The sequence below is a fragment of the Entamoeba invadens genome (genome assembly GCF_000330505.1).
Source record: "Entamoeba invadens IP1 unplaced genomic scaffold scaff_1105074726711, whole genome shotgun sequence".
Lineage (NCBI taxonomy): Eukaryota > Evosea > Mastigamoebida > Endamoebidae > Entamoeba > Entamoeba invadens.
Genome location: NW_004443648.1, coordinates 80,542 through 106,177, shown reverse-complemented (window position 1 = coordinate 106,177; position 25,636 = coordinate 80,542). Strand labels below are relative to the sequence as shown.

The following is a 25,636-nucleotide window of genomic DNA, read 5'->3' as shown; positions in this document are numbered from 1 at the left end:
TATTCGACTTTTTGTTATCACAAACAGTTTGCATAACAAAAGTTATAACAATTCAAATGAACAATGTAAATTACAAGAAGAACAGGAAACTGTTTTTAAACTCAGTCACGATCGACTTACTGTCGATGTTAAACATCGGAGAACCATCTTTAATGTTGTCCGCCCATAAGTCATATTCGCGCCTTTTCTTATCATAAGCTTCTAATGCACGCTTCATTGACATCGCATTCTTGTCACTCTTCGGCATCACTCGAACTACTTCACGCAGTATATCGAGCTTCTCACTTAACTTTTTAACAACTGAACAATCCAGTTGAAGCGAATTAAACCCAGCAACACACCGCTCCTTATAGAGAAGCATCTCCCCTTGGCTTAAACAATCCAATTTACTAAACCTACCGAGGGTTAAGAAGTAAAGCAGAATGATGTGAAACCCATTTCTGACCGCATCGCACCAATGTGTGAAAAAGTACATGAAGTGTTGTCCAAGTAAGAATGAGAGAATAAATTCCTTTCGAATTTCATTGTTAATCGAAGGAAGCACATCAACTAACATTTCCATGCCAATGGTCAGAGCTTCGCCATTGTCCGCATTGATACAGATTTGAAAGACTTTCATCAAGTGTCGTGCATCGATAACACCTTTAAGTAACAAATCCTTCGAGTGTACTGAGAGAAAGTTGAACGATTTTTTCAAGTGATCCATCAAGAAGACTATTTGTGGGATGTTAAACATATTAGTCTTCTCAGAGTACATTTTCAAGACCGAGTTGAACATATAAGGGAATCGTCTTAATATCACATCCTCACACATGAAGAACGTGATGTCTCTCCACTTCTCTGATCGCCATATCTTTTCCCTTTCAATGAGAAACTCGTCAAATAAATTGACAAACTCGGGCGTTTTCAAAAAGTCCGGTTTATGACTTTCAGACGCAAATAAGAGCGACCCGCGGAGTAAACAAGCCACGCGCTGTCCATTCGAATGAAACGGGAAAAAGTGGATCTCCTCGAGACAAATATTGTCCATGATGTAACACTGATCATTTTTCATAACGGTGTCCGCATCGATAATTGGTGAGGAAACCCTCTCGGGGATCTTCTGTGGATTTCCCATGAGAGACTCTTTTAAGAGTGAAGAAAAAGAGGAACGAAGTGATGGAAGGGAATATGAAAGAGAGACTAACAACTCGCCGTAAATGACTGCAAACATTAAAGGAAGTGTATCTAAAATTCTTCTCTGAATGATTGTTCTCAGTAATTTCGTCAATACGACAAAGGTGTCGATACAAAAGGTTTTGTAGGTCATGAAGAGGTGGAAGAGTTGTGGCGATTTGTGCTTTGCAATCATGACAGACACCAACTTCATGGTGTCTAATGACACACAAGAAGTGATGTGGTACAAAGCGATCATGGTTGAGTCTTCCGAGTACCCGTATGATAACGCTTTGTTCATTTCTTTCCAGAACGAAAATACTGTGGTGTAACAACTGACCAGAGAAGAAGTGCTGGATGTGAGTTTTTCATTATTAGTTGAAATAAACAAACGTCGTAAAAGTGGGATGGTTGTACTTAATGAGAGCAAGTCGACTCACAAAAGTGTCAAGAACGTGCTGAGTGTGAGTACGAAAAATCAATCTATTGAATTGATATTTTAAACAAACTGGACTTTGGCCTTTAAGAAGTGCTGCGTGAAGTATTGGTACTATTTCAGTCATCGCAGAGAGCATGCTGGCAGTCTCTTCGCCCAGTGGCATGTCGAGTGAATGAACTAAGGGATATTTAAATTTCGAAAGCCCTTGTTAGGTAAAATGATAAGTAATAAACTAAAGACAAAAACGCAAGTCCCTTTTTTCATCCACCTTGTCAAATGTAGGATGAGTTTTACTACATATAATAGTTTTGTTATTATCATATTATAGTTTTTACTTGACGAATAAAACACCTAATTTTCAAAGCTTTGTTCTATTTTTATATTGAAGTTAAGTTGACTTTATGGTAAACAGTGGGCAGCTAAATATTTGATGGCAGAAAAAACAATTATTTCATAGTTAATAAAACTAAAATATCAGGATAAAAAAAAGGTGTTTCAGATAAGTATAAGAACTCCTCATTTGCAGTTTAATAAATCCTTTTAATTTCTTACATGTTTGATGGTTCTAAGTTTTATTTTCATTTTTTCAACTTTAACTATATTATATAATTTGTTTACTAACAAAATATAGTTATTTTTTCTTTCATTTTTTTTAATTTTGATAAGTAAAGTGACCATCAAAAAAGTGGTAAAAAAAATATGATTTGTCCTACTTATTTTTTAAAAATGACAAAATATTAACAAAAATGGGTTGATTCACACAAGTTAACAAAATATTTTAAGAAATTATATTATTTTTATATTTTTTAATATTAAGTATAGTTATTATTAATAGTAACATTCAACCCCAATTTAACGTAACCACAACAATTAGGTCTGCAAATTTTGGCATTAAAAAACAACAATAATCAACAATGAGTAATTGTAAAACCTTCAATTTTCCCAAAAACAAGGAACAAAAGAGCATTCTTCACTAGTACTTTTGTTATTTGTTTTTGCTTTTTATAACTCTATTGAGGGCAGAGTTATTCTTTTCTTTGTTTTCTTGAGCCACAAAAACCATATTTTGTCGAGAAAAGTTTTAAATATTTCAAATAATAAATTAATAATAATTATTAAAGAGAAAGGACGGACATGGGGACGAAGGACGGGAATATAGGCCGAAGGATGTCCTTTGTGGTTTAAGGATGTCCTCCCGCTATAAAGGGCGTCCTTTATGTGTATATGGTGTCCTTTCTATTATTTTCGTGTCCGCGGCATTTTTAATAACTATATAATGAGTTATAATATTACTATGAATTTACTATTATAAAATATAATTATTTCCAAAAATAAATAAATTCAAAGACAAATGTTAAACAACAAGTAATTTCGTTATAAATTAATGGTTTTTATAAAATATGCAAATTTAATTAGTTTTTCAAAGAAAACTCAATGGTAAAATGAAAAAAAAATGATAAATTTTTATAAACCATTAATATATAACAAAATTACTTTTTAAATAGTTTTTGTCTTTGAATTAATTTATTTTTGGAAATAATTATATTTTTTGATTGTATATTTATAATAAAAATATACTTTGTTATATAGTTTCGATAATGAATAAAAAATGCCGCGGACACGAAAATAATAGAAAGGACACCATATACACATAAAGGACGCCCTTTATAGCGGGAGGACATCCTTAAACCACAAAGGACATCCTTCGGCCTATATTCCCGTCCTTCGTCCCCATGTCCGTCCTTTCTCTTAAGTCATTTTTTTTACTCAATTCCTCTGGCATTTATGAGTTAGTTTACGCCTTTTTTTTAATTCAGTATTATTCTATTGAAGTAGCCAAAAGTGTTAGGATCTGTAAAAAAAAATAAAAATTAGCACCCAAAAATTAATAAAAAAGCTTTTAAGGGTTTAAAATTTTTCATAAAACGTGGCATTTCTTTTATTTAAAAATCACAAAAAAAACTCACCAAATAATTTTTCATGTTTCTGTTTAAAAAAAAGCTTTTCAATTTGTTTATAAAAAAATCTGCATTGAGTCACAAAAGTAAAAACAAATATTAGAACATTAATAGATGTTATTAACTCTGTGATAATAAAGACATGATAAACTATTATAGTCGGGTGATAAAGGGGGTTAATTTGGGACAGAAGTAGTTAATTTGAGTAAAAAACTATAAAATATAATTTCTTTAACCATAAAAGTATTAGAAGGGTTTTTTCAATTAACTACTTTGAAGATAATAAAAGAAAACCATAACTTTTTATTTTTGATATTATTCAATCTTTGAAAACAATGGAAGAAGAAGAGTAAAGAACCCTCGATGAAACAACCACAGGCAATCAACACAAAAAAAGCAATTTAAATACAAGAAACCAGTTTAAAAACTGTATTTCAATATATATTCATGATGTATATGGTTAAAATGCCAGAGTTTAATGAATTAACTACAATGTCAATCTTTTAAAGTGTCACAGAATCACTGAAAATCCATCATTTGTTGAAATCTTTCAATCTTTCGTTGTTGAACCATTCCCATTGAGAAAGGAAAAGAGAAAGACCATTTTAACACCAAAACAATTGGAGTTGAAGAAGAGCAGAAAAGAAACGAAACAAAGGAAAAAACAAAGGAAAATCCTTTAACAAAACAAGTTTCAGACAAACCACAAAAAGTGCTGCGTTTTAGACTTCCACATTTCTCTAAGCGAACAAATTGAGGTGTTTTTGTTTATTTTTGAAATAGAAATTTATAATTATTCAATTTATAATCATTTAAAATTAAAAAACTATAATTTAAATTAATATTTTAATTTTATGTTTATTTTGACCTTTAAATAGATTTTTTAAAAATTATAGTTTCAAAATTATATTTATCAAAATTAACTACCTTTGTCCCTTTTTAATGCTATTTATCCCCCGACTATAACTCATAATTTATTTTCTATAAATTGCATATAAAGTAAACTAATGTGCCACTCGAATATAAAAACACAATGTTGATTATAAAGGAAGTACAGCAATGGAGATGAAAGACGTTGGCGACATTTCATTTGAGTCTGACGCCATCACAATCCACGACTGCACAAAGTAGACCATCAGAAACACATTAAGCAATATCATGATTTGGAACTTTTGTGTCTGTTCTTCAAACGATACGCCTTTCACTGTTATGAAGTGATCTCCTCCACCTCTAATAACACCATAGAAATTCGGTCTAACGTCATTTGAATAGACCAACGCCATTGTATTTAAGTTGTGAAAGTCTTTTAACTCGAGTGTTCCGTTCTTTGCCTCCAACAACCCACGTTTCACCAAATTTCTCCACCCCTCGATGTCATTATGGATCCAGTTCTTGACGATGAGATAACATCTAAGAGCTTGTACCGTCCCATTCTTCTCGTCGACACGAAGAAATGTGTCATTGAATGTCCCCTTCTCAATAGTGCACCCCGCATACATCTCAATATTAAACTTCCCAGTCAATTGAAGTGTTGTATCCCCATAGACTATGTTATTGTCGGCGTCTTCGTAGAAAGGAACAAATTGTCGAAAAAAGAGGTTCCCCCGCTGCTGTGACAAGACGTCGATGACTTGTTGCAATTGGTTGTCCGACAACGTGCAGACACCACTCCCTATTGTTACATTCGGCTTGAAGGTCTTGTACCCCCCTTTGTAATACGCAAAGCCGTCGATCGGCATGTCGCGCAGTGAAGCACTCGTTTGCGCATCGACGTGCTGGAGAAGATTTTGCTGGTACGAGTACAAGATCGTCACAAGCCCAAACGATACTAAAACAAACACGCACAACAGGTAGATCACTGATGCGTGGTGTTGATTCGATTGCATCTTACTTCTTATTGTGTTCTTACTTGAGTTTTCCCCTAAACCATTTGGAACCTCAACTATAGTTATTTTATTAGTAATTGTTAATAATTGATATTAAAGATAATATCAATTGGTTATTTTATAGTTTCACAATAGTTCGAAATATAGATACGTGTAATTCTTTTCGAAGATTTCCAATAATTAATTTATAGTTATAAAGTGATATATTTTTTCGAAATATTCTATCAATAGAAATTGGTTAAATCAATATTTCAAAAATATTATAAACATATTATAAACATATTATAAAGAAACTATAATTATATCTGTGATATTTTTTTTTCCATGATAAAAATTTTATTCGAAATTAAAAAATATGGTAAAATTAATTAATATGAGTAACTAGAAACTCAATTTGTTCTCTTCTTATCCAATATCTCAAGAGCCTCGACCGCTACTTTCATTGTCGGGTCGATTGACGATTTTTTGATGTCACAGAAAGTGTTGAGTCTTCTATTTGCAATGGCCATGCAAATGCAGCCGGCGTGGACGTGGTCGAAGTTTTGTGTGACTTGTGCAATTGTTGAGATTTCCATTTCGAAGTTCTCGACTTTGACATCACCGACTCCAACGGTGGCAAGGACTTCATCCAAATTTTCAATGGTGAGTGGGTTCTGCTTGAAGATGTTACGTCCTTGGCATCCGAAGAATCCCGCTGCCGATGCGGTGATACCGACTTTATTAGGCAAGTTCTCGTTCTTTGCTGCTTCCAATAACGCTTCGACTATCACTGAGTCGGGGACGGAAACGTATGGATGAAGTCTTCCTTTAAACCTTCTTTCTGGCTTTATCGCCACATTAATCTTCTCGTCGACTTCCTTCTCGAGACATTCTGCATTTTCGTCCTTTAAAGGGATATCATAGAAGAGTCCAGTGTTCTCTAATCCAATTGCGTATTTGGTGATAATAGACGTCCCCAACTCGGTATCCGACTGAACAGCACCAGACGTCCCAACACGAATAATGTACACATCTTTCTTTATATCGTCACATACAACACGCTTCTCCACGTCAATCATTTTCAACGCCAATATTTCATTGATGATAATTTCAGTCGAGCCCGTCCCCATTCCGGTTGTGACTATAGAAACACGGACATTGTTTTGTGTTATTCCAGTCATCGTGGTAAGACCTCTGTGGTCATGACGGAAAATTGGCTTTGACTTATCGAAGACCAAATCGGCTGCTTTGGGCACTCTTTCAGGGTCTCCGACAACAATGATATTATCTGACAAATCCTCTTCAGTTATGCCAAGGTGGTAAATCGTTTTACCAGAGGCTGGGAGGGTCGCTTCAGTCAATTTAGTCATTTGGTTAACTTCTCTTTGCAGTTCCTTTTTCTATCCAAATAATATCATTCCACAACTGTCGAATAGATTCGAATATTTTTTCTTTCTACCTTTATCATTTTTATAGTTTTATTGTACCATTCTTGTTAGTTTGGACTTTCATAAGAACTAATTTAACTCGACACCTTTAATAACATCATCCGATAACATATTTTATAATTAATTAACTTATAAATATAGTTTTAACATATACAGTTATTGACAAAGATTTCAATAACTTTATTTTAATAGAACTTCTATACATTTTTAAAAACCAAGCACTTTGTTGTTGAGCAAAATAAAATTAATGAATATAAGACTGCTATTACAAAAGAGACCCCGGTGTTAACGTTTGTAAGTTGAGTGCAGCGCAGTGGTGTCCTTCTTTAACGGCCATATTAAGGTCTTCATTTTTAAGTAGAACTGATGCTAATCCAGCTGTGAATGAATCACCGCATCCTATTGGATTAACTATTTGGTTCACTCTTTCTATGTCAACATGAGACAAGACACCGTTACTATATATAGACGTCTTGTTTTTACCATCAGTGATGATGAGCGTTGCTAATTTTGATATATCAACGGCTTTCTCTAAAGATCCAAAAGTACTTAAAAACTCCTCTTTGTTGGGTTTAATGAGGTCGACATTCTCTTTAAGCATTTCAGTGAGGACATCGCCTCTGACATCTCCGATAACAAAACATTGTTCTTCTTTTGCAATTTTTGTCATTCGAGAAAAAATGTTCGACGGGATACCCGGTGCGATACTTCCAGTGAACACAACTATCTTAAACTTGTGTGTCGTTATCAACTTTTGGAATGCTTCAATAAACAATTCACTACTTTCGGTCACTGGAATACCTTCTTCGACTAACTCAGTGGCTTCAGAATTACATAACACTGTCGTACAAAACCGAATACCCCCAGCTTTGACTGTACACAAATGAACCCCATCTTTTGCACACATCTCAGTAAACCACTTCTCGTGTTGCCCATTGACTTGTGTTAGTAATACATTTGGAACATGAAGTTGCGTGAGTACTCGACACACATTAACTCCCTTCCCAGAGCTACACCAATATGATTCTTTGGCTCTATTGACCTCACCAACACTTAACAATGAAAACTTAAGAGTTTTCTGGATTACTGGGTTGAGGCAGACAACGACAACACTCATTCAGTATTATTAATAGTTTGTTTTTTTAGCCTTTTACTATAATTGATGTAACAAAACTAATAAAATACGGTATGTTACAGGATCTCTTCAGAATCTGTGCTTTCGGGGAGGATGTGTTGTTCGTCTTCCTCAATTACCATTGTGCCAATCTTTGACTTTTCTTCTTCGGAAAGATCGTTGTTTGTGTCAAGTCTATTCCACCCGACATTCTCGATAAGGTCTGGATTGAAACTGTCAGAGCACGAAACGTGTTGTGGATACGGGTAACTGTTTTTCATCTTCGGGTAAAACGGTTGTTTTGCGACAGAGCCACTGATCTTTTCTGCGTAGTTGATCACCTCGTCTACAGTAAATACGTTACGCGCAGCAACAGATTCGCTCATTTCAATGATCCGCTTTGCGTCTTGTGTTAACTTCTCTATTTTCTCGAGACGGTCTATCACATCTATTCCAGTCGATATCAAGTCCATATGGTTCTTTTCTAGATATATCAATTTGTTTTTAATATTTATTATAGTTTACATTGTATTAAATAATTGTTATTTAATTATAGTAAAAGTGATAGTTTCACATTTTTACATCAATTATTATTATTTTTTAATAAATAGGTTTATAGGTTTTTTTTAATAAAAAAATTATTGTTTAATTAAACAATTTAATCTATTGTTAATTTTTTGAAAAGTTTTTTTAACTTGAATGACAAAGTTAATAATTAATTTAATAAAACAAAAAAAATCGGATGCCAAATATGCGTTAATGTTATTTCTATTTATATTCAATTAAAATATAATTATTATTTATTATAAGACAGTGGTTTTATTGTAAAATCAACAATTATTTCACATGTATGAGAATTTAATACAATAAAATAGTTTTAACTTCCCAAAATTTACTTTTAATGTCTCATTTTATTTATAAAAAAACTTTTCTGGGAAATAATTAATAAAAAATTGTTTAAAATTTTTAATAAAAAAACACTCCCTTTTTTTGTGATGTTTGATTTGCTAAAAATAACGGGAAAACATCGTAATGTTTGAAGCAGATTATGGGGAATTCTAAATGTAATTTTTCAACATTGGCAAGTTAGATGTAGAAAGTAAAAATATTATATTTTTATAATTATTTTAATGAGGGATTTAAGTGTTGTTTTTAGTCATCTTTATAAAACTGTAAAGAAGACTCAATAGTATTTATGTAAATACCCGTTATTTAATAGTTAAAATGATTGAAAACAATTTCATTTTTTGGGGAATTTTTTTTTGTACCAGAAATAAATGAAAGATAAAATCTAATAATAAAATATCAAAGCTATTGTCATTTGGACAATTTTTAACTTATCATGCCAAAGATCTCACCATATTTCTATTTTTCACTTAAATACAATTTTAATCAACATTTTTATTTTTCAAAAAAAATGTATTGAAAAATAAAAATGCCATAAACAACGAGTTGATAATGTTGTTTATCAAATAATGGTTATTACGTTGCATTTCATTTTAATAAAATTTTTTAAATTGGTGATAAGTAATTTTGATTATTAAAAAAACTTATTTTATTGAAAGAGTATTTTTGCCGAATTTTTTGGCTCTTTTTTCTTTTATTTGTAACAATATTCCAATTGTTATTTATATGAAGAAACTTGAACTGTATTGATTCATAAGTATGAAGAATCTGTTCAATACAATCGACGCAGCTGGAACAGGGTATGTTACTATGTATAACTTTTTTAAACATATCTCAGACGAAATCAGTCAAGAGGACGTCGAGCCACTCATTCTTCTTTTCAAACTGACAGACAAAGATGAAGACGGTAAACTCAATTTTACTGAGTTCAGCAGATTGACGGAGATCTTACAAGAAATCAACGACCAAAATCACACGAGTGTATATACGGCACTCTTCCACCTCCTTGACACAGAAAACAAGGGGTTTCTTGATGAAATTGAGATCAATAAATTGTACCATGCTTTGGGGTATTCAGACGAGTATGATGCGACTTTTAAAGTAAAAAAAATGGACTTGGACGGGGATGGAAAAATTGGGCTCCACGACTTCTTGTCTATTGTTTGCTAAATGCAGACTTCATATCATTTGTAATTCAACAATATTTTATTGTTTTGATTTTTTTAGAATTTGTGATATTGAGCTCTATTTTAATTATAGTAATTAATAAAATATTAATTAATATTAAACACCTGAAACGCCATTGAACATGATACACGTTGTCTAAAAATCGGGAATTTTTGACTTTATTTATTATTTTCCCTTGGTTTTAGAAGTTTATTTTTTGTGGTCTTAAAAAAACATAGTAATGTTTATAATATATTTATTATCAAATAACTACATTTTATCTTAAAAATTGTCACTTATAGAATTTAATAAAGATAATGAACGACGTGATATAGTCTGTAATTCAATTATTCACTAATATTATTTTAAAAAGTTATGATAAAACAACCTAAACTGATACAGTAAAGCAATATTAATTAACTACATATTTGAAACAAGTACTCTTGCTTCAGTTTGTTCAGCCTCGGGAATTGCAACAGTCTCTTTGATCACAACACACTCCATTGAGTCTGAGTCACTTTTGTCTTTATCATCGCTGTGAACAGCTTCAGACACAGTTGAAGGCAATTCTAAAGGAACATTTTCAGATTCGTTGACACCTTTTGCCTGTTCGCAAAGTTTTGAATCTTTTGGGCTGTTTGGCATGTCATTGTTGTTATCCTTTTTCCCAGTTCTTACAATTGTTTTCATTTCAGTTCCTTCTTCTTCATCGGGCACAGACGTCTTTTGTGCCTCCTCGTTCAATATTTTTGTCATTGTCCTCTTTGTGTAGATAGTTATTCCAATCAATAACACGATAGAAAGTATTGTTGTTCCAACCAACACGCAGATATTAAGTGGGTTGTATCCGGTGCCATTGAACATTTCTGCAACTGACGAAATCGCAGTTCCAAAGTACGTCACGAGGAGGTTACTTGGAAAGAGGCCAAGTGCTGTTCCAATTGAATACGATAGGATACCACAGACCGGCCCGAGGGTATAGTTTAGCACGGGGAACGGGAAGATAGGCGATATCCGGAGCATAAAGATAAACACAATTCCCTTCTTTTCAACAATTTTCTGGATCAAACCGATCTTTGGATGTTTCTCGATGTAGGAACTGATGATGCTCTTTCCAAAGAATCTTCCAATTAAATAAGAGACAAATGCGCCAAGGAAGCACCCCATAAAGCTGACGAATTGACCGAACCACAACCCATATAAATACCCACATGCAAGTGTAAATGGTGTTGCAGGCAACATAAAGACAAGGTCGAGAATGAAGAGGCCGACGACGATGAGTGCAGAAAGGAACTTGTTTGTGTCTTCAATGAAGTCAAATACGGTAATGAGGCCTGCTTTGACTGGGGAGTTTGGGATAAATAATAAAACTAAAAGCACTACAATCGATAACGAGAGCAGGGCCAACAAACTATACTTGACGTAAGACCACTTGAAGTTCATGTGTATATTGTTTGATTTATTTGTTTTTCGAAGTTTAAAAGCCGTGCTGTTCCTTCATTTTGATCGAGTATATGATTTATTTTTGAAATACCATATAAATATAGTTTAATACTATACTTGTACATTTTTTTATTTGGAAAGTGAAATAATACTGTTTCGTCTTTTTTAAACACTAGTTTTGTCTAAAGTGGAAAATATTGTTAATACAAATAAGTAATGACTAAATTAATGAAATAATAACTATTTTTTTTGTATATTATAATAATAATAATATTATATTATTGATTAAATTAACTACTAACTAAAATCTTGTAAAAAAATGAGTAGAGTTGTTTTTCACAAAAAAAAATCTTTGTGGTCATCATAAGTAATTATGTGTAATTTTTGCGCTTTGATTTCGAAAATTCTTTGTATGGTTTGAAAAAGTTTAAGAAAAGTAGATAAAAAACACTAAGGACTTTTAAATAATAAAAGAGCTTTGGTCAACTTTTTCTATTTTTAGCAGGACGAAATCCGCTTGGAGATCAAAAAAAAATCCATCTAAAATTATAATTTAAAAACAAAGTTACAGTGGATATTATTTTGAATTAATATTTTTATTTATTTAATAAACAAATTAAGAAATGTATATTATATTAATTATAAATTAATAAAAAATTATTTTAATTTTTTTAATTTTTTTAAAACAAAGAAATAGCAAAATAGCAAAAACACATCATATTATCTCCTCTAAAACAAAGCCAAAATTGCTTTAAATTTTCAATTATTTTTTAAAATCGATTAAATCAATTTTTCCTTGAATAAACAGGAAATTGACGTTAAACATTATTTCAAAATATATTTTTATATATTCTTAGAAAATAACTATTAATTATCATCTTGATTTTTCTATAACAAAATAATTATTAATTTAACATTCGCTAATATTCTTTTATAATATATTTAAATTGCTATTTATAAATTGTTTAATTGGATAATATTTAAATAATTATATATTAATACGGTTTAATTAAATTACATCTATTGTCGAAATCCTACTTCTATCAGCATTTGGGTAAATCTTCTTGTTGAATTAATAATAAATTAAAAAATATGTTTTTTCCCCGAAAAAGTTCATAATTATCTCCATAACTTTTTTCAAATCATCACAAAAAAACAAACCTTTATTTTTTAATCATCCAATTTTTACATTTATAGAGCAGTGTCTGTGTTTGTATTTTTTTCTTGATTTTTGAGTGTTTTTAATAAAAAATTACTTTACCCAAAACTATAAATAAATTTGAGGTTTTTTTCGAGATCAAAACTATAATTGAACTTTACAATTTTTTGTACTTTTCTTAAAAATACACTAAAATGAAAAGCGATTATAATAGATAAAAAACAATTCAATTTTTTGAATAACATTTCAATAAAAATAAAAAAGTTTTTCAAAATGTTTTATCTAAAAAATAAAAAATCTTCAAAAAAGAGAGAAAGTTCTAGAAGATGGGGCTTTATTTTTTTCTAGTGATTGTCGTGTGTTATTCGGGGTGGTCTGACATAAAGTGGCTTCCTGTGTATTTTGCGGATGAAGAGTCCGACCTTACAATCTCGCTTTCATCGCTTACAAGTGACTTCTGTGATGAGAAGGCTGTAATGGGGTGCTATTTAAACATCACAACATCATTTCCATCCATTAGACTTAAAGCAGAGCATTTGAACTACGTCTTCATCAGGTCGTTCACAGAAGACTCTAACAGCCATGTCTGTTATTCAAACGTTTTTTCATCATTGGGGGAGGTGACAAGTACATTATCTCCAGTGAATGGTGTGTTATATGTTCATATCGGGACTTCCGCAGACAACACCACAACAGACTCAATACCCCTCCGCATCACACACGTCCACAAATCATATAAGTTGATATTTATAGGGGTGATGTACATCATCTCAATCGTGTTAGTCCTCCTGCTCGTCATCGGTCTGGTCGTATTCTACTTTTATTCAAATTGGTCCTTCGCAAAGCAACAGAATGAGGCACTTGTCGAAGAAAATCTCAATTACCAATCATCGTCCCAGGAACACGCATTCCACTCGGAGGAGCAGCAAAACTAATTGACAACTTACACCTCCCTCATCCGCCGTTCCTTTACACACTCTTTGAACTCATCAAACAGCGATGGCACTACTTTGTAATTACTGTATTATAATTATTGATTAATTTTATCATAAAAATAATTATAAAATTATTGTAGTATACATATAACATAATTTATCATACAATACTATTCTATATAATATATCATATTTATAATATAAACAAACTATACGGAGGGATAATGGGTTCCAATGTCAAGATGGAATTAGCTCCAAGGGAGAGACAATTCCACTCATCTTTTTTGAGAAGTCCACCTCGAGTTGCAAGAAAACTAACAAACTCCCCGAAGAATGGGAATTCGCCGTAGAAAGTAAATAACAGACTTTTAAGGGTATCACCCCCAAGTCGCTTGTTGTGGCTGAAAGAATCAAAGACGTAACTTTGGAATTGAACTGTGAGATGCTGCGATGAGTTGTACTCTTCTAAAGTGTTGGAAACAACGTTAATAACGTCACCGTTCTGCTGAATTCCATTTGTTGTCAAAAATGATGAGATTGTGAGTGATGACGATGATGGTGGAACGAAGTGGAGTAAATACAGTAAAAATAATCCCTTTTTCTAACTTTTTAGTATAATTTATTAATCATTATCACTGGATATCTAGTAATTATTATTAAATAAGTATAATACAAACTGAATACAAGGAAAATCCATAAAAATTTAGTATGAATTGTAAATCTTTGGAAGTGAGAATGGGATTTTTCGTAAATTGCAATAAAAAGAGTTCTTCACTTATAAATGTCCGATGCTGAACAGGAAAGGTTGTCTAACGATCAGAACATAAATATAAGTAATAACAAACACAATTCTCGTTTGGTTTCCGCTTGATCGGCTTTGCCGAAGCCAGAAATGAGCTTATAATATTGTCGCGATCTTCAATTTCCATTTTTAATTTTTGAGTTCCATTTTGTTTGAATAAGTCCAAAACAAGTAAGAAATCGGGGTGTTGTGTTATTGATTTTGTTTCAACAAAAAACAATAACATTTAAAAAACATTTTATTGAAAATGAGAAGTTGAACATTTTTTAACACGTTGTTGTTTTGTTGGACGCCACGTCATGTTTTATTTTATCAAAGAGTATAGTTAACTGTAACAGTTTTTATAATACATAAAACGATGCCAATTTTTTTGTGAATAAAAAGGATTGAAGAGGAGGAACGACACAACATAAGAAGCGATGGGAGGACGTGACTTTTATAAAATTCTGGAGGTCTCACGTGATGTGAGCGAGAGTGAATTAAAGAAGGCGTACAAAAAATTGGCGATGAAATACCATCCCGACAAGAACCCTGGTAACAAACAAGCCGAAGAGAAATTCAAAGAAGTCGCTGAGGCGTACTCTGTCCTTTCTGATCCAAAGAAGAAGGAGATCTATGACAATTATGGAGAAGAAGGGCTTAAGTCTGGAATGGGTGGAGGTAATGGCGGGTTCTCATTTGGAGGGTCTGATGCATTTGACATCTTCAACATGATGTTTGGAGGAGGATCTGGAAGGAAAGGGAAATCGTCGTTCTCCTTTGGTGGGATGCCCGGCGGATTTTCATTTGGCGGGATGCCTGGAGGGATGCCAGGTGGTCAAAGTTATTCATTTGGAATGGACGATGACGATCAATTTCAACCGCGACGTCCGAAAAAACAAGAGAAAGCTCCCGACGTCGTAGCCAATTTGAATTTAACATTACAGGAGCTTTACACGGGATGCACAAAAAACAGAAAAGTGACTAAAAACATCACTGATGACTATGGAAGAACATCACAAGAAACAAATAACATCGAAATTAATGTACAACCTGGGTGGAAAGACGGGACCAAATTAAGATTTGAGAACTATGGGGATGTAGAACCTGGTGTCATTCCAGCTGACATTGTCTTTGTTGTGAAGACTAAAGAGCACGACGTTTTCAAAAGAGAGGGCGATGATTTGCACTGTGATGTCAAAATTACTTTACTCACCGCATTGACTGGGGGATCATATACATTGGAATGTATTGATGGCAAAAAAATAACAAAACAGATCACAAAAATTATCGGTGCAGACACAACTGAGACAATCGAAGGAAAAGGTATGCCTATCAAGCGGACTGGGAAATATGGGAATTTGATTGTGCACTTCAAAGTACAGAATCCAGTTTACTTATCTGAAGATCAAAAGAAAGGTTTAAAGGATGTGTTAAACACCGTCAATAGTTGGGCTTGATTAGATTATATGCATTTGTTATATTCTTTTAACCATTAATAAGTAACACACACCTATTATTATTTCCATCAGTCCGCTGTTTGCGCTAACAGCTTTCTTGCTGCATCAACCAAACACTTCTTTTTTGACTCTGCTCGTGTAAAGAGTGTTTCGTATTGGTCGATAAATAGAGAGACAACGTCGTCTTTATTTGCTTCGCCTTCACTGATTTTCTTTAATTGTCTTTCAGTTTCCGCTCGTAGAAGTGGCCGTGAAAATTCAAACCCCATCGAGTCGTATCCCTCCACAAGTGCAAGGCCCAAATTCGTTGGTGAAAACCCTCCTTTAATGACAACGACATATTCTCTCTCAATGATCTTTGCAATGTGTTGTGCAATAGTCGCATCCGTCCCAATCCCATTTTTGTCCATCAGTTGGATGAGTTCGGGTTCTGTGAGTGGTTTTGGGGGCGACGTCTCTCCCATTTCTTGTGTGAGACTTGTCACGTCAACTGTTTCTCCCTCCTCAAAGTTGGGAATTTGCTTTTCCGTCCATTTTCGATACTTGTAAATGTCAAGGTAGTTCCTTTCAGTGATGACCAACCCATTGGCATGAAAACTCTCCTCCCCAATTTGCAGCCCAATTTTCGTTTCAAACCCCCTCGCGTCGTCAGACAGATTTGCTAAATAACTCCTCACAACAAAGTCGTATATTGTCTTTTCATTCCCGACAAGACCCGTTTCAATAAGTTTCGTTGGGTGGATGGGCGGATGTGATTTGTCCGTCGCCTTCCCGTTTCGTGGGGGTTTCATCTTTCCGTCCAACAGTTGTTTGACGTATTCCCCATATGTATTTGAATTGGCGAACATCTCAAGTTGTTTTGTGTGATTCATATCAGCCGGGTAGATATTTGTTTCCGTGCGGGGATAACTGATTAATCCGCTTTGATACAACTTCTCAGCAATAGTCATCGTTTGGTTCGAAGAGATTTTAAAGAACTTTGAACATGATTTCTGTAAGTCGACGGTAGTCAATGGGAGGGGTTTAAAGTTCGTTTTACTCTTTTGGAGGATTTCAGTGATCTTTGCTTGTTTGACTTTGTCCAACGCGTCTTCATAGAGTATTAGACATGCTATTCGATCAAACAGTCTGTTCCGATCCCACAAAAATTCTGTTTCAATGCCTTCTTTCTTGACTATACATTTGATTTTATAGAACTTTTCTTTGGTGAACGACTTGATTTGGTAATACCGATCGATAACAAAGCCAAGGGTAGGAAATTGGCACGCTCCATAACTGATCACTTTCAAGTCTTTTAACACAGGAACTTGTCGCTTTAATAAAGTGGTTTGAAACCGAGTGAAAGCAGCCCCCGTTCGCAAGTCAAGTTCTTGTCTGATGTCGACTGCGTCCGATAGATTCTTATCTGGCGGTGTCAAGGTGCGGTAAGCACGTGCTATTTCGACCGGAACTAAACTATTAAAATGTGCTCGGAAGACTTTCAGATGCTTGTTGACGCTCTCGCAGACATCAATCACTTCAAATGAAATGTTCTCCCCTTCTCGATCACAGTCCAACCAAAGAACTAACGTATCTGCTCCTTTCGCTACATCTTTTAAATTGGCCTCCGTTTCTTTGGAACGAGATGGGACATACTTCGCAACAGGTGCTGTAAATAAATCGACTGGATTACACATCCCCCAATTCCTGAACTCAGGGGTAAACTCGAGTTCCATCAAATGGCCAGAAACACTAGTGACCACCTGATTTTTCATTCCTTTGTCACGAAACTCAGCATCAAATTTGTGAATCGGGTTGAATTTCGACTTCCCTTGACACTTCTTCGACTTCCCTTTACTTAATGTGTACGCAACTGATTGGGCAACACTTGGCTTCTCGGCTATGTGGAGCACGTACTTCACCATATCATTTCGCAGTTTTCAGAGTTTTATTGAGGTTTGTATGGGTATAACAATTAATAGTTATATTTACCATATTTTGTATTGTTTTCAAATGGATTATTTATAATTGAATGTGTAATACATTTTACTATGATAAAATGGTTGTTTTAATAGTATTGTTATTAGTTGTTATAAACTATGATAGATATAGTACAAATATAGTATAAAAGTTAAAATATAAAAAGAAAAGGATTAGATGTTTTTGGAATTTTCGATTGATTGGGCTTTTGAAAGGAGATCATTGATAATTCCAATCTGTCTGGAGTCTTCATCCGATATCATATCCGACGTGACATTGAGTGGTTTGATTTTAATTCCATCGAAGTTTGTAGTATTGACGACTGGGTTGAATTCCAGTGAAAGACCAGCTGTCGTCTTCAAGTCTGATTTTTGTGCGTCGCTTCTAAAGAAAAATGAGTTTTTGAATTCTGGATCTTCCTTATCGATTTCGATACCAGTCAAGAAGTCCGTCTTTTCTTTCTCTTTACCGACGATATGTTTCAGTCTTGAATTTGTGATTCTCAAAAAGTCGAAGAACAGAGGAAAGTCGATAGGACAGTTGATATTAACGACACCGTCCCACTTCTTTTTGGCTGACAAGAATCGTATTTTAATCCCGAGTTTGTCGACCGCCACAAATCGTCGAATGATATCCAATAAAATAGCAGCGGGGATGTTGTCTTCATAATCATCAAATCTAATGTCAACTACTTTCTCCTTCAATGCAAAGTAATTGACTTTACCAGCTGCTCTCTTCTGCCCATTTGTCCAGTCCGTTTTCTTTCCGACCTTTTTAGCTTCTTCTTTTGCTTTAATCTCAATGGCGGACTTTCTTTTAGCCGCTTGAATATGAATATTCGTGTCCGACAAGTCTTCATAGAACGACACAATTCGTCGGATCTTTCGAATGAATTTGTCAGCATTGACGACTTCTGCCGGATTCTCGCTCGACTTCTTCTGAAGAATTTTGATCTTGCTTTCGATGAACTTCTCGTTTTTCTCTGAAATCTCATCTTTCAAAGTCTCCTCACGATTGGTCAAAGCAGAAAGTGTTTGAGTTGTTGTAGTGTTCCCCATTAACTTTCCTCGCAATCGACTCGCAAAACTTTTTCCTATAGAAGACCCTTGCAATGTCGATCCAACATCTGACGCGATGTCAGATATTTTCGACTTGGACTGTGAAAAATCGAAATCGTCGGTGTCATCGATGTAGTTAACGGTTTGCGTTTGTTTGACTTCAGAGAACGCTTTCACCTTTTCCTCAAGAGTGAATGAGGCGCCGTCCAACTTACAATCTGTCCCAAATTGAAGACATGGTAAGATCTTTGCTATTTCGACTGTGTAATTGGGAATGAATGTCATTGGATTACCAGAGAGGTATAACTCCTCTAAGCAATACATCTTACGAAAGACTTCAAATGTCGATGGGTCTCGGTCTATTAAATTATTCTTTGCGCTCAACTTACGCAAGTTATAGAGTCGTTTCAGACCATTTAAGTGCTTAAGTTTGTTGTTATCGATGGTGAACACGGAAATGTTACGGACTTGTCGGCACGAGACGACTCGGATCTCATTATAATCAAGCTTCAAAACGTCGAGGGGGCGTTCCCCAATTCGTTTAATTTTAGTGATATGGTTGTGTGACACATCAAGGACTCTGAGGACGGGGAAATTCTCGGAGTTAAAGATGTCTTCCAACTCCGTCAATTGGCAATACTTCAATTTTAAGATTTGAAGAAGTGGCCAACGGATGCGTGATGAGGTACCTAAGCCTAATTTCTCAGAAACAGAAGACAGAGAAACTCCAGTGAAATTGAGTTGTACTAAAGTTTTATTCAAATCCGTCCCACTCAATTCGACACCACATAACACATTCTTGACACCTAAATACAGTAATTTACACTTCTTTGCAAATACTAATGGTATTTGACTTGATTCAACATCATCATCTTCATCAGCTATAGTATCTCTACAGATCTTTAATGCATGAAGTCCAGAAAACATTGCATTCACTTTCTCAGACTGCCCAAATTCGGGTTGTGCCATGCCATTCAACATCAGTGCTAGTGCAGGAGATATACACACTTTATTTCCATCGTCCAGTTTCGAGATCGAGTCGTCGATCACCTGTTCGATGTTTTGTGGGCCTTTCGATTGAGTTAAGTTACTGATGGGTTGCTTTTCTTCCATCGAAAAATAGAAGAACTTAATATTACTTCTTTTTGAAGTTTTCATGTGAACTCGTTAATTGAATGGTTGGGTGGTGTGTATCTGAGTTTTTGTTATTACAAATGTTATTTGATTGAATAACATTTTTTAGTAGAGAAACAAAAATGGATTGAATTCTATTTTAGGTTCAAAAATCAACATAAAAATCAAAGAGGAACTTGGAAAGGTATTGATGAAGGCAATAGTGTTGACCTTACTCGTCGCTCTTTCTTTTGCGCATCAATTTAGAGGTGGCATGGAACCGTTCCAGAGACGTATAGGAAACGGCCAATATTTCTCTCAAAAAATGATACCGAGAGACTCAAATGAGTTCAGAGAGTTCAGAAACCAACGTTTCCATCACCAACATAACCACCACCAAATTGAACGTAACCAACCAGCACCACTCCCGTACTTCCCACCAACCGCTCATACACAAACAAATACCACAACTGCCCATCACATCGAAGAAGAATCAAATTATTTGTATGACTACATCAATTGTGAAGAGTTCGATGGATGTGTTGGATGCTTACTCACTTTTGGAAAGTGTGCCTATGATAATAGAAAGCATAAGTGTGCAAACAGAAACACTACTCTCCCAGTTCAAGATATTTATGAGACTTGCCCAGCTGACGAGGTCGCTTATTTCGAGCAACAGATGTATGGCGCGACATTGGTTGTTGTATGTTTATTGCTCATGTGTTGTGTCGTGTGTGTTAAGTGCTGTTGCTGCCACACCACCAAGAGACGTCATATGAGAAGAGTTTATCGACGTGTCGTCCCACAAACGTACAACTGTCAGCCCGTCTTAGTTGCTCCCGTTCAGATCCCAATGAACTATCCACCACCACCAGCTAATGTCAACTTCGTCCAACCAGTTTATGGTGTGAGACCTTACTAAACTACTTGATAATTAAAACTTCGTTATTTTTTGTTGCAAATGTACCCAACAAATGAATTAACTCATTGGCATTTGAATACCAGACTCAACAGAGCGGAGTCGGTCTTTAAGTTCTTCATTTCGTATTCTACGTCGCTCAGACTCTTTCTCCGCCTTTTCAAGACTACTTTGAAGAGATACAACTTTGTCTTTCAACGTTCTAATTTCACTCTTGAGAACCTCTTCAGACTCCGCAAGAACAGTACGCTTTTTCCTCAATGAAGATATCTTCTCCTGCTTTTTAGAGAGGGCTTCTTTATAGTTTGTCTCAAGTTTTTTGAACAATTCTTCCTTCTCAGAGAGGCGTAATTTTAAAGCATCCAATTCCTTTTGAAGAGATGGTACTGAAAGGTCTTTGTCATGTTTGTGAGTTTGGAAATTTGCTAGTTTGATCTCATACTCCTTCGCATTTGATAGAAGATCCAATTTTTGTTTTCGCAATTCGTCGTTTTCAGTTTGAAGCAAATTGACTTTGTTCTGAAGAACTTTCATGTGCTCCTGGATGTTTGTTGTCTCACTTGAAGTGTCTTCTGGGTATGGAATAATGTCAATCGGCTTCTTGTTGATTTGTTGCTTTAACCTCTCATTCTCTTTAAATAAGACTTCAACTTTGTTTTGGGCTATTGAAAGTTGTTCAGTGAGGATTGAAAGGTTAGCAGAGTCTTCTGGCACTTTAATCACTTGAACGGGTGCATGTTTAGCTTGTTCAAGAATACGTTTTAAATCACTTTTATAGCCATGAATGATCTGAGTCTGTTCACCATATTGTTTCTTAAATTTTGTGAGTAAATCATACGTGTTCTTCTTATCCACTAAAGCCTTCGACTTCTCGTCAACAAGTTGTTGTCTCATTTGTTTGATTTCATCATCTTTCTTCTTGACTACTTCATCAAGCTGCTTTTGAAAATTAGTGTGTGTGACCTCCTTAATGTCTTGCACATTCTTTGAAATGGTTAAAACATCTTCTTTACTTATTTCTCCACCTTGCTGCTTCAAAACTATTTCTATAATCCCATCCAACTTCGAATTTAATTTTTCAACACGTTCATTCATCTCCTTCTCTTTCTTTTTTAAAATATCACGAGGGCAGTGCTTTGCTTTGCACTCTTCGATCTTCAGATTGTATAACTGTTGGTAGTCTACTTCCATTACTTTTCTCCGTCAATTAAAGTTCTTTTACCTAATATATAAATTGATATGTCATAATATCAATTATGTTAATATGCATCTATTCTATTTATAGTTTAGATATCTTTCTTAACATTAAGTTTTATAATAAAACTTTTATTATTATTGAATTTAATTATAGTTTATTGTTTCTATTATTATAGTTTCATTTAACCATATAAATTCCATAAAAATAGAACAATATAGATATATGAGTTTAATAAAATTAACCATTCTTACTAGTAAATTGTGTTGTGGTATATTAAAGGGGAATAAATCTAATAAAACGGGAGAACAAACTATTAATCGCAAAAGGAAACGAGATATATTAATGACTTATTACGTTGATGAGTATGTTGGCCCTGACGAATTTGTAACAGGAAAAACTCTCCAACTTATACTTGGAGAATTTAAGAACCATATTTCAAACAACGTGAAAGACATCGAACCACCAAAAACACAACTCATACCGCCACAAAAATCCGACAAAAAGAACTTTTTGCGAACAACACTCCACCCAATGAAAACGTCATTTAACTCCATTTTTAAGACGTTTTCACAAGACGAAGACGATATGCCTGTAATTTCAAAATCCGAAGAAGCTGTTTCAACGCCAATTACTTTGCATGTGATTGACGAACAACTCGATTTTATTTCCAAGAACATTAACTACATAGAGAAATGGGTCGAACTCAGAAAGTACTCAATAGTGTATGATTCGTCAAAATTGAATGAAACGATATGTCCGTCACAAGCCTTTTATGATAGTATCAATAAGAAATCCCACCTTTTGTATTTCATTTTTTCACGTGACACTATCTTTGGGATGTGGATGGGATTTCCTGTGGTACACGGGAAGTCTTGTTTGGGGCCTTCAGACTTTATGGTTGGTTTTAAGTCGAATACAATTACATCACCAAAGCGATTTGTCCCAAAGAAGTATTCACTCACTGCTAAGTTCAGTGTATTTAATCGAGAAAGTAGCGAAAGTGGCAACGAGTACTTTAGGTTCTCTCATGACAAGTCAACTTTGTGTTTGAACGATCCTCAAACAATGAGTTTCCATTACATGTGGAACTCTTTCTTTGTCGACGAAACAAAGAAAGGCACCGTCGACGATGCACTTCCAAAGTCAAACACATTTATAACGGAACGAGTGGTTGTGTTGTATTTTCAGTGAATTTGTTGTTCGTTTTTGTTATTTTCAAATAGAATTGATAAGACCAAATAGTGGTATTTATTGGGTTCTTAATGACAAATAAAAAAGACAATGGAACTTGAAAAAATTGAATGAACTTTTTTAAGTCACTTGTTGGGCCAAGTCTTCCTTATGAAAAACCAGAACGCCTTGTTAGTGTGAATGACCCCGGGTTCACGTATCACGTGTCTCACTCCAAAAAAGTCTCCGACAAAAAGGCAGTTACACTCTTTGAATTTCCACCCCAAAACCCAAAGATACTCAACGAAAATGTACTGAAAAGGTTCCGTACGCTCAAACACCCAAATATCGTTAGTTACATCGAACACATCACAGTCGATAGAACTGTTGTTGTATTAACAGAAGAGGTCTTTCCACTGACTTCATTTCTCTCATCGAATAAATGCACAGATGATATGATCCTTTGGGGACTTTTCTCATTAGCTAACGCCCTTCACTTTTTAAATGTGAGTGCTAAGTTGGGGCATTTCAACGTGACCAAAAACTCGATATATGTGACAAAAAGTGGGGAGTGGAAATTGGGAGGGTTACAATTGGTGAGTACTTTAACAGACCCACAGGACTACAAAAGTTACATTGAATCTTCCCGTTCGTTGGGACATCTGCCAAATAACATTTTATCAGAATATGTCGACTCGTTTGCATTCTCAAAATTGGCACTCCAATTGTACCCAAACGCACCACCAACACTCCAAGCACTCATTTCGAATTTGGCCACTCAACCAGTTACTGCATTTTTAACACATCCGGCAGTTTCAACACCATTTTTGACGATTGTTTATAATTTGGATAACTACGCCGGACTTGACGAATTCTCGAGAAGAGCTTTTTTGCAATCCATTTCTAAAACGAAGCTCCCACCACTCTTTTGTCGATACAAATTACTTCCTTTCTATTTGGACTTGTTCAGATCAAACATGCCAGAAGCTTCTTCGGCAGTGGAGTCGGTTTTGAAATTGGCAGGTGGTCTTGAGGACGACGAGTTTGTCAGTTTGGTGCAACCCTATCTCACCAAATTCCTATCATCGCCAGACCTTTCAACGAAATACGTTGCATTGAGTAACTTGAGACACTGTGTCAGCCATTTCTCAAAGGAATATTCCGAAACCCTTTTCTCGTGTGTGTGTCAAGCTGCTGATCACCAGAATGACAAGATAAGAGATGCAGCGCTTCGAGCAATGTTAGCTTTAATCGAGAAACTGAGTAAATCAAAAGTCGTTGAAATAGCAAATAGATTTGAGAAAGGGATTAGTGACCCATCTCCTATCGTACGTACAAATACTACCGTTTGCATCTCAAAGGCGGCATTGAAGTTTGACAAAGAGACCAGGAGGAAGTTGTTGTTGTGTGGGATGGCTCGTGCTGGGAAAGACCAAGTCAAAGAGATGCGAGTGGCTGCGATGAACGGAGTCTTAGATAGTGTTAATGAGTTTTCGGAGTCTGATCTTTCGCGTAATGTTCTGCCTTATGTCGTCATTTTTTTGACTGATTCTATACTCGATGTGAGAGTGAAAGCTGTCGAATGTTTTACAAAAACAAGTGAAATTGTTATTAAATACGTCAACGATCTCAATCAAAAGGAAGAACTCGATAGGAACTCAAAAACACCACAAAACGTCAAAACTCCGTTAGTAGAAGAAGACACGACACACCTCAATCTTAAAAAACCGGCTGATGTCGTTTATGACCAAATGAAACCACAAACACGAATAACAACAAGTCCAAGTCTGTGGGATAATAACAGTCCTAATAGTGGCAATTTGTCTCCTTCGATACAAAAAGACGACGTCTTCTCAATGTTTGAAAACACGGAACTGAAAACAGAACAACAACAAATTCCAAAGCAAATTGAAACACTAAAAGAAGCAAAAACAATCAAAAAAGAAGACGAAGATATCGAACGACTCACTGGACTCATAGGAAAGCCAAAATCATTCCAGAAATCAACACAAAAACAAAAACAGCTTGCCGAGATGGACTTGCCTGACACGTTGCAGAAAAAGTCAACAAAGACAATCATCTTTGAAAAAACAGAGAAAGTCGAAAAACAGGAAACTCCTCTTAATGTCGATGTATTCACACAACAAGTCCCTCAAAAACAAAAACAACCGGAACAAAAGAAAGAATTGCTTTGGGGAACTTCTAATGCCAATGACGACTACTGGGACGAGTGGTGTTTGTTTTGTTGTATGTATTGTATATCAATATTACCAGAATAGTATAAACAATTTAACAGTTTTTAATATAGTATAATTATATATATCATCAATTAATAGCAATCGAAACTCACTCAAAGCAAATGCGATTGACTCGAATAAAGGGAGGGGTC

The 25,636-nt window shown here is 34.8% G+C and overlaps 15 protein-coding genes across 15 annotated transcripts; 6 read left to right on the top strand and 9 right to left on the bottom strand.

The window, feature by feature from the left end:
- Positions 1-70: 70 nt before the first annotated feature.
- Positions 71-1,757, bottom strand: EIN_052350 (hypothetical protein; the record flags this gene model as incomplete). The annotated part of the gene is made up of 3 exons (XM_004259753.1): positions 71-1,508; positions 1,549-1,613; positions 1,665-1,757. The coding sequence occupies 3 exons, from the start codon at positions 1,755-1,757 to the stop codon at positions 71-73; spliced, it is 1,596 nt and encodes a 531-aa protein (XP_004259801.1).
- A 2,835-nt stretch (positions 1,758-4,592) lies between these two features.
- EIN_052340 (hypothetical protein) lies at positions 4,593-5,438 on the bottom strand (the record flags this gene model as incomplete). The annotated part of the gene is made up of 1 exon (XM_004259752.1): positions 4,593-5,438. The coding sequence occupies one exon, from the start codon at positions 5,436-5,438 to the stop codon at positions 4,593-4,595; it is 846 nt and encodes a 281-aa protein (XP_004259800.1).
- A 389-nt stretch (positions 5,439-5,827) lies between these two features.
- EIN_052330 (purine nucleoside phosphorylase, putative) lies at positions 5,828-6,787 on the bottom strand (the record flags this gene model as incomplete). The annotated part of the gene is made up of 1 exon (XM_004259751.1): positions 5,828-6,787. One exon carries the CDS (start codon positions 6,785-6,787, stop codon positions 5,828-5,830), a length of 960 nt encoding a protein of 319 aa, XP_004259799.1.
- A 343-nt stretch (positions 6,788-7,130) lies between these two features.
- On the bottom strand, positions 7,131-7,982 carry EIN_052320 (Tagatose-6-phosphate kinase, putative; the record flags this gene model as incomplete). The annotated part of the gene is made up of 1 exon (XM_004259750.1): positions 7,131-7,982. The coding sequence occupies one exon, from the start codon at positions 7,980-7,982 to the stop codon at positions 7,131-7,133; it is 852 nt and encodes a 283-aa protein (XP_004259798.1).
- A 74-nt stretch (positions 7,983-8,056) lies between these two features.
- Positions 8,057-8,452, bottom strand: EIN_052310 (hypothetical protein; the record flags this gene model as incomplete). The annotated part of the gene is made up of 1 exon (XM_004259749.1): positions 8,057-8,452. The coding sequence occupies one exon, from the start codon at positions 8,450-8,452 to the stop codon at positions 8,057-8,059; it is 396 nt and encodes a 131-aa protein (XP_004259797.1).
- A 1,192-nt stretch (positions 8,453-9,644) lies between these two features.
- On the top strand, positions 9,645-10,055 carry EIN_052300 (hypothetical protein; the record flags this gene model as incomplete). The annotated part of the gene is made up of 1 exon (XM_004259748.1): positions 9,645-10,055. The coding sequence occupies one exon, from the start codon at positions 9,645-9,647 to the stop codon at positions 10,053-10,055; it is 411 nt and encodes a 136-aa protein (XP_004259796.1).
- A 417-nt stretch (positions 10,056-10,472) lies between these two features.
- Positions 10,473-11,495, bottom strand: EIN_052290 (hypothetical protein; the record flags this gene model as incomplete). The annotated part of the gene is made up of 1 exon (XM_004259747.1): positions 10,473-11,495. The coding sequence occupies one exon, from the start codon at positions 11,493-11,495 to the stop codon at positions 10,473-10,475; it is 1,023 nt and encodes a 340-aa protein (XP_004259795.1).
- Positions 11,496-12,980: 1,485 nt separating this feature from the next.
- Positions 12,981-13,589, top strand: EIN_052280 (hypothetical protein; the record flags this gene model as incomplete). The annotated part of the gene is made up of 1 exon (XM_004259746.1): positions 12,981-13,589. The coding sequence occupies one exon, from the start codon at positions 12,981-12,983 to the stop codon at positions 13,587-13,589; it is 609 nt and encodes a 202-aa protein (XP_004259794.1).
- Positions 13,590-14,810: 1,221 nt separating this feature from the next.
- Positions 14,811-15,830, top strand: EIN_052270 (hypothetical protein; the record flags this gene model as incomplete). The annotated part of the gene is made up of 1 exon (XM_004259745.1): positions 14,811-15,830. One exon carries the CDS (start codon positions 14,811-14,813, stop codon positions 15,828-15,830), a length of 1,020 nt encoding a protein of 339 aa, XP_004259793.1.
- Positions 15,831-15,898: 68 nt separating this feature from the next.
- On the bottom strand, positions 15,899-17,734 carry EIN_052260 (DNA topoisomerase 3-alpha, putative; the record flags this gene model as incomplete). The annotated part of the gene is made up of 1 exon (XM_004259744.1): positions 15,899-17,734. One exon carries the CDS (start codon positions 17,732-17,734, stop codon positions 15,899-15,901), a length of 1,836 nt encoding a protein of 611 aa, XP_004259792.1.
- A 228-nt stretch (positions 17,735-17,962) lies between these two features.
- Positions 17,963-20,005, bottom strand: EIN_052250 (hypothetical protein; the record flags this gene model as incomplete). Its single annotated transcript, XM_004259743.1, has 1 exon — positions 17,963-20,005. The coding sequence occupies one exon, from the start codon at positions 20,003-20,005 to the stop codon at positions 17,963-17,965; it is 2,043 nt and encodes a 680-aa protein (XP_004259791.1).
- A 166-nt stretch (positions 20,006-20,171) lies between these two features.
- On the top strand, positions 20,172-20,882 carry EIN_052240 (hypothetical protein; the record flags this gene model as incomplete). The annotated part of the gene is made up of 1 exon (XM_004259742.1): positions 20,172-20,882. The coding sequence occupies one exon, from the start codon at positions 20,172-20,174 to the stop codon at positions 20,880-20,882; it is 711 nt and encodes a 236-aa protein (XP_004259790.1).
- Positions 20,883-20,939: 57 nt separating this feature from the next.
- Positions 20,940-22,070, bottom strand: EIN_052230 (hypothetical protein; the record flags this gene model as incomplete). The annotated part of the gene is made up of 1 exon (XM_004259741.1): positions 20,940-22,070. One exon carries the CDS (start codon positions 22,068-22,070, stop codon positions 20,940-20,942), a length of 1,131 nt encoding a protein of 376 aa, XP_004259789.1.
- A 349-nt stretch (positions 22,071-22,419) lies between these two features.
- On the top strand, positions 22,420-23,268 carry EIN_052220 (hypothetical protein; the record flags this gene model as incomplete). The annotated part of the gene is made up of 1 exon (XM_004259740.1): positions 22,420-23,268. One exon carries the CDS (start codon positions 22,420-22,422, stop codon positions 23,266-23,268), a length of 849 nt encoding a protein of 282 aa, XP_004259788.1.
- A 110-nt stretch (positions 23,269-23,378) lies between these two features.
- EIN_052210 (hypothetical protein) lies at positions 23,379-25,636 on the top strand (the record flags this gene model as incomplete). Its single annotated transcript, XM_004259739.1, has 2 exons — positions 23,379-25,482; positions 25,584-25,636. Coding segments are annotated over 2 exons (2,157 nt in total), but the record flags the coding sequence as incomplete, so codon positions are not given.